The 17,867-nt window shown below is 39.6% G+C and overlaps 1 protein-coding gene across 8 annotated transcripts in view; it reads left to right on the top strand.

The window, feature by feature from the left end:
* The window catches only part of EBF1 (EBF transcription factor 1), a 280,201-nt gene that overhangs the window by 209,509 nt on the left and 52,825 nt on the right, over positions 1-17,867 (top strand). For all 8 annotated transcript variants that reach the window (XM_030503667.1, XM_030503663.1, XM_030503662.1 and 5 more), the window contains exon 10: positions 4,072-4,198. In XM_030503667.1, coding sequence (XP_030359527.1) covers positions 4,072-4,198 — 127 coding nt within the window. The remainder of the gene's footprint in view (positions 1-4,071; positions 4,199-17,867) is intronic.

Raw genomic sequence — 17,867 nt, 5'->3', positions numbered from 1 at the left:
TCCTGTTCTCACTGAAAATTGTCATTACCTTCAGTTGGTGGGTTTCTTCATTTTCTTCATTCCTGTCCTACTGGTCCTCTTCACACAGAGTCCAAGTTAAATTTATGACTGTCACCGTTTCCCTAACCACAAACCAGAGCTCAAGCAAGCAAAAATAAACTAGTGACTCAGATTAATGACATCTCCTTACAAAATGTCACTTTTAAAAAAAGAAAGTAACCTGGCACTCTGAACAGTGTGAAATGATGCTGTATCATACAAGAATGTCTAGAATATATTAGCAAACCACAGAAAGAGGCTTGTTGTACACACTCTAACCAAATGTGTTTTGGATTTTGAACGACATGCACCACCCTCCATTCTGAAGATCTCTAACTCAGGTTTTAGTGCAATCTATAGCATGTCCCAACTGACATGTAAGAATTTATATCAAACAGCTAATCCAGTTGCCAAGTCAGACCAATTTGCTTGAAAATCCCTGGGAGAAAGGGTCCAGTTACTAACTTCATGTCCAGCTCCAGGTCTCATTTTGCCAAATGCTGGAATGGAAGAGGAAGCGGGGTGTGGGATTTTGGCCAGTGGGTTCATGTCCAAATCACAGGTTAATGCCTTGCGCAAGGTTTACATTTTTAAAATGCAGTCAGAAATGTATGTCACCTCATATTTAGAAGTTCTTAGTTCTTGGCATGTCATTGCTACGATTGTTTTGATGGCTGTTAATGCACCAAAAGTTCCCACCTGAGATCAGAACATCTTGGGTTTGGCAGTGGGCAATGACAGCTGTCTATAAAAACAACAGGGTGAGCATGTCATGGTGCTTCCTCAGGACACTCTATCAGTCTCCAACTGTTTGAGTCTCAGAGTCTTCCAGGAATTCTTTAATTTTCATATCCCTTGATGCAAATAGCTCACCTCTTCCAGATGATTTACATGCAAATATGAGACAGACTAGCCTGAAGAAGGTACAGGCTATGTCAGTGTGAGAGTAGAAAACATGGTAAGTAGATTCCCAAGGTCAGGCCACAGGCTGACAGTGTAGGCAGGGAAACATCCCATAATCCTGGAGTTATCAAACTTGGGGCAGATTTACCATGGGTGGGCACGGAGTACCCAGACCTGTGCAGTATCCATTGGGTCATTCAGATTGCAAAACAGTCAGGGCAGTTTGAAGAGCTGGTCCTGCTCCATAGTGCAGATCCTGGCAGCATTTGGGAATCAGAGACCAAAGGTGAGCTTCTGAGGGCAGGTTTCAATGTGCAAGGGAACATTGTCTGTTAAAGACAATTTCTTGATGTGACACCAATATAGGGAACTACTGGTATGTAACTGAGCTAGCCAGTTCCTTTTTGTGTGCATGAGAACCGAAGGCTGACCCAGAACAAAGGTCCTTCTAGCTCAGCACTGTATCATTGACAGTGGCCATTGGCAGATGCTAAGGAGAAAAAGCAAAAGTAAAAGGCATGCGTATTCTTCTGGTATACCTCCCAAGTTTTAGTTCTAGAAAAAAGAGGGGTAAAATACATCCTGAGCATCCTAAACCATAGGACTTCAGACATAATGTTCATCCTTTGGGAATGTGTGGGCGACATTATTGTATATTTGTGGTTTTAAACACAGTTAAACTTATTTACTTCAGCGCACAAAGGAAAACCAAACTGTTTGTGGAGAACAAACCAGGAAACTTGCTTAACTCTCCCCAGCTCTCTGTAACAATGGACCATAAATAGGTCAGACATTTCTTGGGAACCAAGGAAGATGAGTATTGGAAAATGCCACAAATTATGTTTAAAGAACATTAAAGTGGTGACAGACCAGTAAATGCTGGGAAATTCAAAGATACAACCAGAAGCTGCCTGTGTAGCTCACGCTAGAATGGGGGTGAGGGGTGCAAGGCACATGCTGATGTAGTAAGACTAGCATGTTAACCTTTACTATTAAAATCCTTGGCTGTTTTTTACAAATATTTTCCCTCTAGAAATGTCATTAAACTTTTCCCATCTTGCTAGTTCACCCAGTTAACTAGAACCACTTATGGAGGGGATTTATCTCAGCAATGTTTGGCTGCCTACAGTTGAGCATCTAGTCTGAACTTGTCGTCTAGGGTCATTGGAGAAAGGTAGATGCTTCCAGAGAGCAGCTCATCCCAACGTTTGAAGAGCTCATCCCACTGGAAATAAATTGCTCTTTGTCAGTGCTTTCTGCCTCCTGACTATTGAGGGCATATAGAGAGTTCGCCATGATTTTTAGGCTCAGTCAACCCAACTGTAAGATAATTCAATTTAAGTAAAAGCAATTGTGGAAGTTTGATTGTTGGTATTTTGGTTATTTTTTTGGTTTGTTTTGGTTTTTTTACACAGTTGATAGAGTAATTTAGAAAAAAGGCAGGTTTCTTTTAAAAATAAGTAAATTTCTAAATCACATGATTTCAAAGCAAAGCCTCAAAACATGTTCTTTGAAGCTCACAAACAAGAAGGCATCAATTCCTACAAGATCATTTCTAAAATGACATATGGCTTCTGTGGATCTGAATAACTTTTGGAGCATTTGATACTGACAGTTTTAATCTTCAACTTGATGCAATTTTAATTTTCTTATTTTAAATATGGAGAACTTCCTACTGTGTATGCCATTTCCCTCAGTAACACAGATGGCTCTCAGACAGCTAGTACTCTCCTGTGGTTTTTTAGTCCTATGCCCTAAACAAAGAACTAGTTAAAAATCTGAAATTTTGGTAAGAATTTAGTATGATTTTGACATATTTGGTTCCTAGTAAAAATAAGAATAAGATTAGGTATTTATTAAGGAGAAAAAAAAAAAAAGTCATGTTGAAATGATTCAACCAACAGCACAGAGCAGTTTACTGTCTGCACAGGGTGCCCATGGCTTTGCTCACTGTCAAGGCTGGTTATGGTCTTGGTCTTGTTTGCTTCTCTACAAATGTGTTAATGTGCCACAGTCAGTTAGAGAAGGCTCATCCATGTGCCAGAGCTGTATCTTGGTTGCTGGACACAGTCATGGCAGCTTTTCTACATAGCTCTTTTCCTTATTCTTGTCTGAGGGAGCATAATGAGTGAGGACATTTCAGTGATGGGGAGGACAATGCTGTAGTTTCTGAGTACAGCAGAGATTTGAGTTAACCTGCCATAAATCAAAGAACTTTTAGATGGCTCTTATATTAATTTCAGGGACTATGTTTTAAATCCAGTCCAGAATCCTGACAGAGCAAAAATGATCTAGAGCCTGGAAAGTGCAGCACTGATCCACCCCAACCTTTTGTGTGAAGATGATCAGGATTCCCAGCCCTAACACTAAGAAAGTTAAATTTGTCTACTTCTTAATACGTAAATTCACATCTGCAGGAGCTCTCTCAGGTGTCAGTCATTGCAATGAAGGCAGACTGGAAGTGATGGTTAGATGGTTATATTTGGTGTATCTCTTGAGTGCTCTGATCATTTGTAAGGAAAGATCCATCATCCTTTAGAAGCCAAATTTTGCATTTCTGCAGTAATCAGTTATATTTATGAATATAATGAATATAAATATAAATTATATTATGAATAGAAAATAAACCCAGCAGCACGTGGTGCTTTTGCAGGGTATGGATGCCAGCTGGGGACCAGTGCATTTAAAAGCCTGCCTGGGCATGGGCTGCACAGTGAATCTCAGCCTGGGCTTGAGCTGTGCCATATTCACACATCTAACTGTGTATCATCAATTGGATTTGTTGGATACTGCTATGACCCCATTGTTCACCTGAGCAAACATAGGCATCCTGCTGCTGTAAGCTAAAGTTATTGCATTAAACCAGGGCTAATGCTTGTACTAAGAAGCAAGTGCCTGCCATGTATGAAAACAGAAATAATGTTGTTATGGCTGAGGAGGAGAACGCTTGTAAATATTGTAGTCACTGGCTTTTGTGTGGGTTACATCAAGATTGTATTCAAACATTGACAGGTTAATTACATGTTTCAAAGATTGTTTACTGTGATCTGAGAGGAAAGTGTTATTAAAGAAGTGTTCAGCATCTAACAGTGTTTTTTTCCCCTTTCTTCTCTCTATGTTTTCCTCTAGCTGATTACTCCTCATGCCATCCGTGTACAGACGCCTCCCCGACATATCCCAGGGGTTGTAGAAGTCACATTGTCCTACAAGTCTAAGCAGTTTTGCAAGGGAACGCCTGGAAGATTCATTTACACAGGTAAGGATGCTTTAGTACTAGATATAATGTGGAGAAATAGGGCAGGCAATATATCATGCTTCCTCAGGCTTCTGTTTTTGTCATTAAAAACTGTACTGTATTTTATTATTTTAGCTAAGCACGTCATTGAAGATACCAATTTAAGGTCAGATTTCAGACATGGAGACCATAAAGATGAATCTGAAAGCATACCAATGTGGGATTTTTGTTTGCTTGTTTGTCCTCGCAGTGGGACATCTCTCTACCCAGGCAGGGGTAGGAAAGAGAGAAACAGATACTTCACTACTCAAACAAACAGAGGAAGAGTGCAAGAATAAAGAGCCAGGCATACTAGTGCAATCACGAACCTGCCTTCCAAGAAACATCCTGCTAAATATCTCCATCTCATGTTGTCCGGTAAATGTTGCAAATGTTCAAAGCAGCAGGCTGTTTGCCTGCCCATCTCACCACTACATGTTTGTCTCTGACTTCCAGGGAGGCTAAGTAGCTTTCACCCCAGCTGATGCTGCAGACATAGTGATTTGCAGTATGTTTTGGGGTTGCATCCCATGCTGAGACCACCAGGTCTAGTGGGTTTGGCCTGAAGAATTATTTACAAAAAACACACGAGGACGTTGCACTTGCTGTCAATGTTAAACCACTCTCAGTAGTGATAAGAATGGTCTGGGAAATAAATCAAGTAGCAGCCTTTTTTAAATAAATGTGTGTCATTGGTTCCTTGGAAGGTATGCATGCTACAAGAATTAATAGCTTGGTCCAGGTTTTGGTGTGCTTGTCCTTTTACATGCTTGTTGTTTCGCATACACAGACAGGACTGGCTATTTCTGTAACCGTTTGCCTGAACTGTAGTTCATCGCAATCCAGTGCAATTCCTTTCCCCATTCTTGATTGCCCCTGGAATTTTAAGAATAAGATATATGATAAATACTTGCGGTTATGGGGCATTCTGAATTACACTGGGCACATATTTTGCTCCAACTGTGAATGTACACACAGGGGCTCGAGGCAGAGGAGGGACTTCTGTGCTTCAGCTGGGTAGCAAGGCTCTCATTTGATTTTTCTTAACACTAAGCAAGTTGAACAAAAATGCCTATAAAGCTTTGTTGTCTTTTTCAAATACCCTCTCCCCCGTTGGGATTATGCACTGGGTTCCTTTAAACTGGGTCTTAAAGTATTCGCATATTGCCTTGCTGGCTGAGCAACAGGGGCTTGTGGAGTCTGTGTGCATTTATTGTGAACATTATGACTTCAACAATGTGTGAAAAATTCATATATTGGACAACAACGCCCCATATCAAAAAAGTTATTTAGGGTTTGAATGTGTTGGGACAAAAGAAAAAGAAAAAGCAAAGGGTCAGATTGTCAGCTGGTGCAAATTGCTGGTGTGTACCACATGAAAGTGTCAGCCAGAGCTCTGGACAGCGTGACCACAAATCCTTTCCCTTCTCACTTTCTCACTCACAGTAAGCTGTGCTGTCCTGCTTGTTGTCGAGCCACCGGGGTGGCTGCATCTTGGGCTGGTGAAATGGCAAGTATGCATGCAGAAGAAGAAAGGGAGGAAACCTGCCCCCCCTTGACTTTACAAAGACATTTTTGGGGACTTCGTTTTGTGATTTAAATGTGAAAATGGCTTGGGCCCATTTCGGTTTTGCTTTTCAGATCATCATTAATTAGCTATTCCAGTAAAAAGGAAGGCAGCAGTTTTGCCTGTCTGCCCAGAAGCAGATGGCTTAATGTGGAAATAAGGTGTCCCAGTAGGGAGAGCATTTCCATGTATGCATTTCAGGTTAGTGTTTAAAACACGTTATTTTTTATTCAATGAATGAAAGTTATGTAATACCAAACAACAATGCTAAAATCAAAGGTGATCCAGTCCATGGACAATTCTCTTACTTATGCAGCTTTTATGGAGTTACGGTAGATACAGAAAAGCTATTGTGACTGAAATCCTATCTCACACGATTTGCATTTTCCTTTTAGAGGCAGCCTGAACTTAAATGCGGCTTTTTAAAAAAGACTAAATGAAACTAAAATAAAAACAATTAATGCATCCTGACCTTCAGAAGTGCCTTCCAGCCCTTTAAACAAAATGCAGGTTCAGTACACGCCTGCCGATTAGTTTTAGTTAATTGAAAATTATAGGATTGACCCAAGAGGAAAATTTTGTTTGCACTCCAATCACTTTTACAAATTAAGGAAAATTACCACAATTTTGTTTAGCTAAGGTTTCACACTGAGTTCACGAAATTAGCTCAGCCATCCCAACAAAGTCAGCACTTTGTTAGTGAGCACTAGAAAAAAACTAATAGTCTATGGTGTGTACAAACGAAGCATAGAAAAAGCTATGATGCTTTAGAGAACTAGGCCAAGTGTTTTTAATTAGGATTATTGGTTCATTGTAAGTTTTGAAGAACAATCAAACTAGCAGATTAGCTGTTTCTTTTAAAGCTAGAATTTCTTGCCATTCATTTTTCCCATGAGAACTTGTTTTAACTCCCACATAGCACTATTTTTTTTTTCCCTTTTTTTTTTTTTTTTTTTTTTTTTAACAAGGCCTGCAGGAAATGGACCAATTGGAAGTTGGGATACAGTAACATTCCCCAGCATCTCTCCAGCCGATGGGAGTTTTTCACAATGTTCTTCAGTGAACTCAGTGTTCTGGAACATATTACAAAACCACAGAGGCCAAATGTTTTCTCAGAGGAGTTTGGCCTCTGTTTTTGGCCGAAAACATTTCAGCATCACTTGCTGCTTATTTACCCTGCTATTAGGAACAAGAAAAGGGGAGAGGAGAAAAAGGGGAAAGAAAAAAAAGAGAGAGCGTGTGTGAGAGAGAGAGAAAAAGACCTGGGGTTTGTGGGCGGTGCAGGAGTTGATCAAGCGTAGTTTCCTTTCTGGTGAGAATGTCCCTGCTCGTTAATGGTCCCATTTTGTGGTCAGGTCTCATTTAGAAGAAATTATTTTTAATCAGTGTTCAACAAAATATCCCCTCAAGCCACCTGGCTGTAAACTGTTTTTTTCTGACTGTTAAGTACTTAAGTTCTCAGAAGAAAATACCCAGTGACCCATTAATTTTAGCCTCTTTTTTTCCCCTTTAACTACAAATAACTTAGTAACATGATCTCTAAGTAGTCCATGTGCCATCTAGGAATCAAGGTCACATATATACAGAGAAATCCTGGCTTTTGTAAGTATTTTTGAAAGAAATAAACCAGTGTCAACCCTGTGCTAACAAGAAAATGTAAGGTTTTAGTTTTCCATCTGCAAAGCAAGCCATTAGCATGAGCTTATAGTGCAATTATTTCTTAGGTTTTAAGCTTTGACATTCCTGAGAGAACATTTAGAAATACAGAAGTCTGAACACCTCTTGCATGTGCGTTCATTTTGGAATAATATTAAAAGTTCATATTGTACAGAGAAATACCCAAATATGCTTGTCAGTATTTCCCTGTGGCATCCTTCATCTGTAAGTCTCTTCTGGTACTGAAGAGCAATGGACGAATTAAGCTTCATATCACAACTTAGGAGTTGGGTATGTACCACTACCATTGTTTTAGGACCAGAGAAAGTGAGATAAAGGAAGGAGCCATTAGGGATACAAATCCATAAGTAGTTTGCCAAGGTGACTGGTTGAGTAAAGGGATGAGAACTGGCAAAAATTTGTGGTACTTGGACAGGCCTTTGAGATTTTTTTGGTTTTTCTTTTTTTTTTGGGACTGCATGAATGTAATTGAAGGGAGAATTTATCTCCCTGCATATTGGAAAGGACATATGGAAGGTCCATAAAAATGCATTATGCTATGTCTTCTGCCACCTGCGCAGTTTAAGGTTTTGTGCTTTTTTTCCCAAACTAAAGCAAAGGACTACGTAGGGGCCAAAAGTCTATAGCTTTGTCACTAAAGTTATGTATACCACATGGGGTTAATTCAGGTTCTTGGTGGAGCGGTACCCCAAATACTGTTCCTTTTTAAAAGTTTTCTTTTTTTTTTTTTTTTTTCCTTTTCTTTGAAAACTGGTTACATGCTTGGATTCAGGTTGGAATTTAGGGACCACTTTAATTTGCATTAGTCTTACAGGAGGCTGAGAGCTAAATTGTTTGTTTGCCAACAGGCAAGTGTCATCCCCTCCACCCCAGTTCATTTGGGGTTTGTTATAAGCTATGAGCTATGGTATGTCTCTAGAAGTCTACTAACAGGAATGAGTGGATGTAGGGTCAGCATAGACACATAGGGCTTGCTGTGCAGTGTGAATAACCCAGACACTGAGCGCTGATCGTCCAGGATAATTGTGATGAAGGCCAAGTAGGTCAGTCGAGCACTGCTAAGACTGGCCAGTGTTTGCATTACACTTTTGAGCTGTTGTGTGTAGGGTGATGTAGAAATGTTAGCGTTAGGAAGGTCAGGATATTCGCAGAACTTCTGGGAGACTGCCTCTTTTTCTGAAATGTCATAAGGCTTCTCAGAGAACTTTTCACTCCCCTAGTTGTACAAAGAAGAAATAGCCTCATGTGGAAAAATTCCTGCTCCATCCTCATTTCACCCTTAATTTACTTCTGAAAACATTTGAGCCTGTGTACAAACAGGAAGACCCTCATAGATCACAGATTATTAGTATTTTCAAAAGCCTCAGTTCTATGTGGCTGAAGTTTTAGGTTTTTATCTTTAAATGGTTTAATTTACAGAAGCACAGGGATCGTTGTCTACTGAGAATCATTCTCTCTTCATTTCTTACGTCAAATACCTCCAAGAATAAGAGACCGAAAACTACCCATCACATTTAAAATTTTAGTCCATGGCCGGGTTAAAGTCACGTACACAGATCTACTCAGCATTGGAACTGCTTAAAAGGTAATCTCTAGTCCCTAAAATTTCCAGCCTGGTAAACTTCAGTGATTCCTTTGCTAGGAAAATTTTCTGCTTTCAAGAAGGCACCAATAACTATGCAAAGTTCAAAAGATACATATTCAATGAAGCAATCAGTTTTCAGAATGGAGAGTTCTGGAGTTTGTAGACTTAAAAAAAGAAAAAAAAAGAAATGAAGAAAAAAGAAGTGGTGATAAGAGACAGACTGGCTGTCAAGAGGTTCCTGTAGCCCCACTGGAGCCTTTCTTGATCCCTGTGGGCTAGAGCTTGACCCTTGCACCACATAACCTTGGCCATAGCTGTGTGTTAGTTCCTCAGAAATGTTAAAACCTAGTGGCAGTTATTCTCAACATCAGTAATACACGACCCCATTAATTTTATAATGCCTCATTCATGTGTGTTTATTATTAAATCATGAGCACTTAAGTAGCTGATTAGTATAAATGAGGAGAGAAGGCCACTGCCAACAGAACAATAAAAATAAAACAAAAAAGCCAGCATCTCTGATCCTGTCTTGGGTTTTATCCCGATGTGTTTATAAAATTCTTCACCCTCAAAGATATGACAATCATTAATCTGAAATGAAATAGAGAGCACATCACTTCTGCAGAAGAGTGACCAGCTATGAGATCTGGTAGCTAGCAAAGGAATGCCATTTGTTTCTAAGAGCAGTTTTTATCTGCAAATATTAATAGCAGTGGTAGAATAAAAAGTATCAGATATCTTGAAGTTAAATAGTCACAGAGTGCAATGGAAGAATAGAACAAAATCCTTCAATACAAAGAAATGTATAAAGTTTAAACTAAGAGCTGGTGTCTGTTCTTAAAAGCAGGAGAGCCCAACGCTGCAGGTTACCCTGTGCTTCCTGGTCTCAAAGAAACTAGAGAGGAGAGATGGTAAATCCTAACTATAGCACTGTCAAGTAAGGAAGAATGAAAATAAATCCTTTGTAAATGTAGACTTTTACCGGTAAATTTAATTAATGTCTCTGGAAACAAGCAAAAAGCCCCTCATAACAGCTATTGAAAAATATCCTAATGTGGAGTTCACTGGGTTCCCCCTTCATCTCACTGTGCTGAGTGTTCATTCCCAAATAGACCATGCCATGAAGACACTGGAGGCATCAGGTGGAGTGTGGAGCTCAGAGGTGGACCTGTATTTGGGGTGGTGCATTGGGCTGAAGAGGTTAAGCTGTTCTGCTACCACAGGAGTTTGCCATAGTCACTGAAGTACTGGGTCTTCCTGGCCCCACTGCTGGGTTCGAGATGCTTGCAGATAAAATACAGGTGGGAAAACAAGGGAGGGATTGGTGCACTCTCTCCTTCCAGCACCCACATCAGTGATGTGATCTGGGGTATAACCTGCCCTTGAAAAGGAAATATGCCCTCGGGAAATCTCTGTTTGAGTTTAAGCTTGAACCTGGCCCTTTCTAAGTTCCAGTCCATTAACGTAGTTGCTCTGCTGAGTCAGTGGTTGCAATTGTTTTGGATCAAGCTTTCCTAGACGAGATAACTTCAGTCTTTATTATTTGGTGGAGGGCTTGGGAGTTAAAGTTCTAACAAAAGTGTTTGTTTTGAAGTTTGTTAGGATGTGCCTAGTGAAGTGCAGAGAGTCATCAGGGTTGCATATTGGGAATATTAGGGTTGTTAGTTTGGTATGCAGAAAATCAGGAAAAGAAGCTGCGAGGAATCCTAATTGATTGCATGGAGAAGGGTGTTACCAGCCAGTGAGGAGGCAATGGAGGTGGACTGGAAAATCCCTTTTGTATGCTAATAGGAACACAAGACCCTCGTATCTCTGGTATTTCTTAAACACTGGCAGCACCATAACACTGCAAAAAACAATCACTTAAAGCCTGCAGTGTACCTGTAGGACAGCTGCAAAATGAAAGCAATTACAGCAACCGTCAGAATAAAGCTGGCTGTGAAGGAAACATATTATTTTGCATATTTTATGTATACACTTTCCAAGAAATATGACCTTTATTTTCTAGTTAGAGGGAAGTGCAATCAGAGTCTAAGCAGCAAAGGGTAGCTGGATCATTAGAAAGAATATTTTCTCTGATATTAGAAGTCTAAATGGGCACTAGTCCTTATTCACAACCTTGGCTGTTTCTGTCTGCCCTGAGTTAATAAGTGATAAGGCCAAAAGAGAAATAAATCACTAAAGTCCCTGTCCAAAGAAAACATATTGACTACAGCCAAGCAAATAACAGCCCATAACCAATGGTCCCATTCATCATTCATGTAATAGGGATATAAAGTATTCTCTACCTATGAAACCATAGAGTAGGAAAAAGCCTGATAAGCCCCCAATCTAAGCTATGTGATTTGATTATTAAAGGACATGAACTGTTTGTCATGTACCTTTAATCTTTAAGATGTGTTGCCATTTCTAAACTATAAATTTGTGGTAAAGGATTAGAAAGCTATTAACAATAAAGGTATAAACTAGACTTTATAAGGATTCCTGCAATTGTCATGCAACCCTGTAGACCCTTGGAACCTTAACCTATTGAATATGATATAACATAGTTATCTGACCTTCAAAGCCAATAAACCATTTTTTGCTTTTCAAGTTAGACTTACTCCATGATAAATTAACCCTCTGGGTTCACAAAATAAGCCTTGTAAATTCTTTTCTTTATCCCCACCCCAAAACCTTTAAATTTTCATGCCTTTACTTCAAAACTCTCTTATTCCAGACTGAAATTGTTAATCTTTTTTTATTCTCCTTTTAGCTCATGTCAGTTGATAAGATATTATTCCCTCTTTTAAAAAAATGGCCAATAAAATAGAGAGCTGAGGTGAATTTCTAAAAAGCCTGGATTGCATTCTATTTCTACAGGAGGCTGCACTGTCTTGTTTCTTGAAGTCTGGATATTCAGATTAGACAAATGCCACAGAAATGGACAGTTTATAGGAGCAGCAGCAGCTGTACTGCTTACCTTAACGCATTTTGATCCTGTGCCCTGAGAAGAGCTACAAAGCATTATCTTTTTGCTGGTCCAGAAAGCAGACTCGTTGGCTACTTGTTGCCACTGAAATATTCATAGACAGCTGGGAATTCTGGCAGCCTTGTGGGTATATATGTACCTAACTCATCCTTTCTGTGCTTCTCATGGGATGCAGAAGGTTTTGATTTCTGCTTGGGACTGTGTGCAGGATTTAGTGTGTGTTGTTGAAAAATGGCCAAGCTGTGGGCTAGGCTGTCAGAGGTGCCCATGTGCACAGCGCACCAGCGAGGAAGTCAGAACTTGAATTTAGTGCACAGCCCCCTGAGGCACGCTTTTGCACAGCACTACCTGCAAAATAGCCTCCTTAAGGTGGGCTTAATCCTTTGAGGTGGTTGTTAGTGAGGGTTCATTTTGCTTAGGCATTTTGTTACACAAGTGAAGGCTGTATGGCTGGCTCAGACCAACAATGCACTGTGCAGCCATTGTTCGCCGGAAGCAGGACTTGGGCAGTGTCTCATGCTTTGTGCTTGTACTAGCATCCCTACATCCCGTAATGCTTATCTAGCCTGGTTAAATCTTGCTGACAGCAATCACTACAGAGTAGATGTGCCCCAGTATAGCCCATGTCTACAGATTCAGGCTTTTTTGTTAATATATAGATAAAAGGAAAATCTTGTTCTTGCAGCCTTTCATCTCTGTGGATGCAAGAGCAATTTATTGCATGGAGTGTGAAGTTCTTTGTACTTTTCTGCTATCTTGCAAGAACTCACGCAGGCTCTTCTGCTTAGTTATGAAGATATCAAATGCATAAATGATGTGGTCTGCCGTGGTGTCTGGATAGAGATGCTGGAATCAGTTTAGTCCCAGTATGACTAGGATCAACCCTGACAGCTTCTCAGGCTTGTCCAAAATGCTGCATAGTTGCCTCCTGGTGCAGGTTGCAGTGTCCATTGTTACTTTATTTAAAAAGTCGGTTTGAGTATTTCCGTATGTAAGATATTGCAGTCTGCAGTGCAAACATGCTCTTGGAGGCTGGAGAGACTCTGTATTGCTGGCACCACAGGAGCCAACAGAGGGAAAGACAAGAAATTCGGAAAGGAAGAGAATTGTAACCAAGGTGTTTTAAATGATCTGAGACATTTGGCAGTAGTCCACATTTATTTCCTGATAGTGGTGACTAATATCTTAGAGAAAGTAGAATTTCCTTGGAGATTCAATCTGCACAGAAGTTGCAACAATCTCAACAAACTTTGCTAGGGCCTTCTGGCAGATCTCTATCATAACCCAGTTGCTGATGTTGCTAAGGAAGAACATTGTAGCATTAGTACTACTGCAATTCTTCTAAAATTTGCAAACGTCCCCCACCCCCAAAAAGATATCTGAAGCCCAATAAAAAAATCTCAAACCCAATTGTTAGAGGTCTGTATATAACTTTCACTGAAAGGTGTTTTGCTATTAGATCTTGCCATTGGTCTATTGTGAGCTCTGTAGTTAATTACAGAAGTATATCATTCCTGAATTCTGCCAAGATAATCATATTCAGATCTTTTATTCCACAAGGTAGGACAAAAGTTATTTAATATATTAGTACACAAGCATGTTAGCATGATGTAAATTAGACTGCGATTTTGCAGTATGTCAGCTATTCTGCATGAACTTCTTTCAAACCCATGCTGAACTTAGACTACCAAGTACCAGATAGCTCATGGCACTTTACAGCTTGGAGAAATAACTGTGAACCATCCATTCAGTATGAAATGAAACACAAGAAAGAGCTTGGGTTCGGACAGCTACCCTTGAAGACCTACAGTCTTGCACAGTTTACCTTAAGGTATTTGCATGGCCATACCCACTATTATTTCATCTTTCAGCATCTTCTTTAATTTTTCTCCTCCCCTCTCAAATGTGATTTTTTTTCATGTTTTTCCTGTTGGCATAAATTGTGGTTAATCTCTTTACATGAAGAGTTGTGGACTTGAACTGCTCTTGCATAGCACCAGGTGTCAGCATTGGTGGTTAACAAGAGGAAACTCCTCTCCCAGCAGACAGAGGGTTAATAAAACCCAACAAAACAAAACCCAGAAAGAACCAACCAAAAAACACAGAGAGAAAACCCACACACAATCAACTAAGAATGGTATTTTTATTTAATCCCCATAGGACAGAAAATACACATAGAAATTAAGATGTTGTAACAGCCACCTAGCAAAATAAATGCATGTTTCTTAAAACAGAAAGTGGCACCAAACTCTCAGTTTTAAATTTCTGAAAATTACAGAGCAAAACTTGTGAATTCTATGAATTGTGAAACTTGCTGTCACTTTTTAGTACTGCAACATCTTCCAGGGTAGGCGTTATCCCTTTTCAACATGACAAGGTCCTTTTTTAACCTTGTCTGCGTAAGGGATAGAAATCTAGTAAGCCCTAGTGACCTTCCCTTTGGAGCTCTGGGGCATGGTACCCCGCTGGCTGTCTCATACATCATCTTAGAAGTGGGTAAATCACCATCATGAAACTCTTCTCTCTGTCTCCTGTCTGCACTCGAACAAGTGCTCAAATATGCACTTGGATGGCTGCAGCTGGATGAGAAGTATTACACTCCCAGTGACACCACATACTAGGTACAAAGTAGGAAAGTTTACTAATGCCCCAAGTATTACAATCGCATGATAATTTCTGAAATACATGTGCTTATTGTCTCCCTTTTCTGTTTCATTTTTTGTTTGTTTGTCTTTGGTAGCTTGTTTGGTTTTTTCTCCTAAGTTTTATCCTATTCCTAGCTTTCGCTGGGTTACTTTCCTTAGAAGACTCATCAAATAAAAATACATAGTTTGTATGCTCAGGCAGTTCTAGCAGCAAGCTTGTATTTGTAAAAATGAAAGGCAAGGTTTTACTGCCAGAAGTAACCATGAATTCACGTTGAAAGGTCACTTCTGTGAGGGAAATACTTTTTCCAAATGTAGATCTCTGACTAGTTTCACTACTCCAAAAAGAATTCTCCCCAAAGTTCACATGCATGTTGTGCACAGCTACTAGAAATAGTCACTACGTTATCGTTCCTAAAAATAAATCAAGTCTTCAAATGGACATCATACTGAAAAACAATATTTTCTCTACAGGCTTCTAATTTTGAGGTACTTTTGGTTCCCTTAAATCTTACATTGAAACATGGATGTCATTTATTTAAAAGGAAGAGAATGAAACATGCCTTGCCTGTTTGCCTTAGAGTTTTCCCTGGGTGTTTTTGTCAGCTCAGGCTCTGTTATTGATAAGAGGGGCTCTCAAGGCAGTGCATAGGTCTGGCAGTTCAGGGACAGGAACAAGAAACTGATCTAAGTATCTTTTGTTCTCGAATTAAGAATTTAGTTGAACTTTCTCAAAGATAAGGCCAGTCTGCACGTCGTTTCTTCACCATAACTATTCATCCTTGCATCGCTTGCAAGTTCTGTTAGAAAGACAAATGAACCTTCTTTAAATTGGGGCCTAAGGGAAAGGATTGAAATGACCCCCTCCCCTCTCCAATTTCCCCCATTAGACTTTTTTTCACAGATGTTCATGCTGATTAGAGCTGGGAAATAAGGGAATTTCTGTGGACCATGAATATTCATTTGTTTTTTGGCAATGAATTTCCTTCAGTTTCCCTGTAGTGTTTTTCTCCTGGTGAATGTTTGAACAAGTGAGTTAGCTGAGACGTCCATTTTAAGAAAAATTCGGTGTACTATGGAAAGTTCATGTTCTGTGGTGTCTTTGCCTGAACAAAAGGATATAAAAGTGTTGGTTGGTAAGAAACATGACTCAAACCCAGCAAACTCTTACCTAGGTGAGGAGATGCCCTCTTGGAACATTTGCTATAAATGGAGAATTTAAACCAAAAATTTGTGACAATCTAATGATTTATCTATAAGGATAAGGCTAATCAGAAAAACTATTTGATAAATACTTCCAGCTAACAGGTTAGTTGGAGAAAAATATGCCTGTGGACAGTTACTGAGAGGGAATGGTTTGTTATGAATTACTTGCCCTACTGTAGTACAGATGCCCAGATCTGAAAAAGCTGCTGGATCTGCTCTTTGAGGGGTCTGTGGTGCTATCCCTAATGAGACCAAATGGGTACAAGCAGAAATCTATACAATTTAGAGCAGAAAATCCCATGGATTTTATTTTTTCCTTTTAAATTTTTTCAAGTGTTAGAAAATGTTGAATGGAGATGACTGTACCTCCTACTGTTCAATCTTGTAATTCTGCAGTAAAGATGAGGGTAGAAATTGTAGGTGATGTGTAGGGAATAGCCAGGATCCTGCACTGCAGTCCATGAGCGGCTGGACCAGGCAGACTGCACGCAGGAATTTCACAGTATTCCTCTGACTTTAGTGGGAATCTACAGTTATCTTTTCAAATTACAACATTGCAGTCCTTGGGATCACCCAAAATTGTCTTTATTTTCTGTGTAGCACCTTAATACTTACCCAGCATGTTCTGTGGAATAATGTACACAATTTTACAATAACTATGTAATTAACTCATTTTGCTACTCCCCTCTCCAGGGAAACTCATGCTTCTATTAATGCTATTAGGAAGGTCCTATGCATAGAACAAAGAAAGTAGTGCAGCAGATGAGTTAACATGATTTGATTTGCAGATGCTTTAAACACTTAGCAGGAGACAGCTACGGAAGCTAATTAAATCACTCTAAGGTGCACAGGATTATCTGCTTTGCAAGAAACAATTTCAGTGAATTATGGTCGCCCTTTAGCTGAGGGGAAGTAAAAAGCATATTTGTTTGGAATTAAATTTCCCACGCAAAGTGCCCATCAGACCTCTCTTTCCCCATACTTCTAAAATAGTCTTATTTTGTAGCCAAGATGTTCTAGGAATGTGAATTTTGATTTTGTAAGAGAGGCGCTGCTTCCAACTTTCTTACGTAAAAATTTTCCTACTTAGCTATTGATTAGGATCTGCCTTTAAGCAGTGTCTTGAGTAAAAAATTGTGTAGGTACATTCACTACCTCTCAGATGCTGCATCTTATTTAGTGTACCGGAATTCCCAGTTTAAAGTAATCACAAAATTTATGGAGAAACGGATAAAAAAGGTTGTAAAATATCGATTTGGGGGAAATAATAACACAATTCATCTATAATAAGAAGAAAAATGAAGCAATAATTCAGGTGTATTGAACGGCTTGCTGCTGGAAGTATTGATCCGGTGCTTTAGTGTGCAACATCGCACCTAACATTGCAATGGAAGAACAGCACTGCATTCCCCTGCTCATTATTTCCCAAACACTATTGCCATGTTACACAGGTCCCACAGAGCCTGGACTGCCAGCAGGGAAAGAGAGGAACCCCCAAAATAATCACAAACCTGTAATATGTTAAGGTCACAGTATCCTGCTGTAACAACATGCAGACACTGTGCTCCCATACTTCTCTTAGGACAATCCTGTAGTTTGGCCTTGATTGAGTTTTTTGCTCTTGCTCTCTTTGCTATACCACATGTATTGCCTGTATTCTGCATAAATGGTACCTCTGTGCTGCCTCTTTTGATAGCAAGTAATCCAAAATGGTTTAATTGAGGAAGCATGCTTCCCTTAAATATTGACTTTCAGGAGACACATATAAAAATGCCTAACCTTATTACAGTGTTTCCTTACTGCGGCAATAAGCAAACATTGAAAAAAGGACAGCAAAGGTCAGTGGAATTTTCAAATAAACGCCCCGACATTTCCACAGCATTAAACTCCATCATGCAACATTGCATTTCTGTTTATCTGCTGACATCTGCAGAGGTATCACACTTGATTGTTTGGCATAAATAATTTAGCAGTGAGAATTTTATAATGAGCACAGAGAA

Source organism: Strigops habroptila, chromosome 12, assembly GCF_004027225.2.
Source record: "Strigops habroptila isolate Jane chromosome 12, bStrHab1.2.pri, whole genome shotgun sequence".
NCBI classification, from domain to species: Eukaryota; Metazoa; Chordata; class Aves; order Psittaciformes; family Psittacidae; genus Strigops; species Strigops habroptila.
The sequence above is the reverse complement of the archived record's forward strand: the minus strand, read 5'-3'. Positions and strand labels throughout refer to the sequence as shown.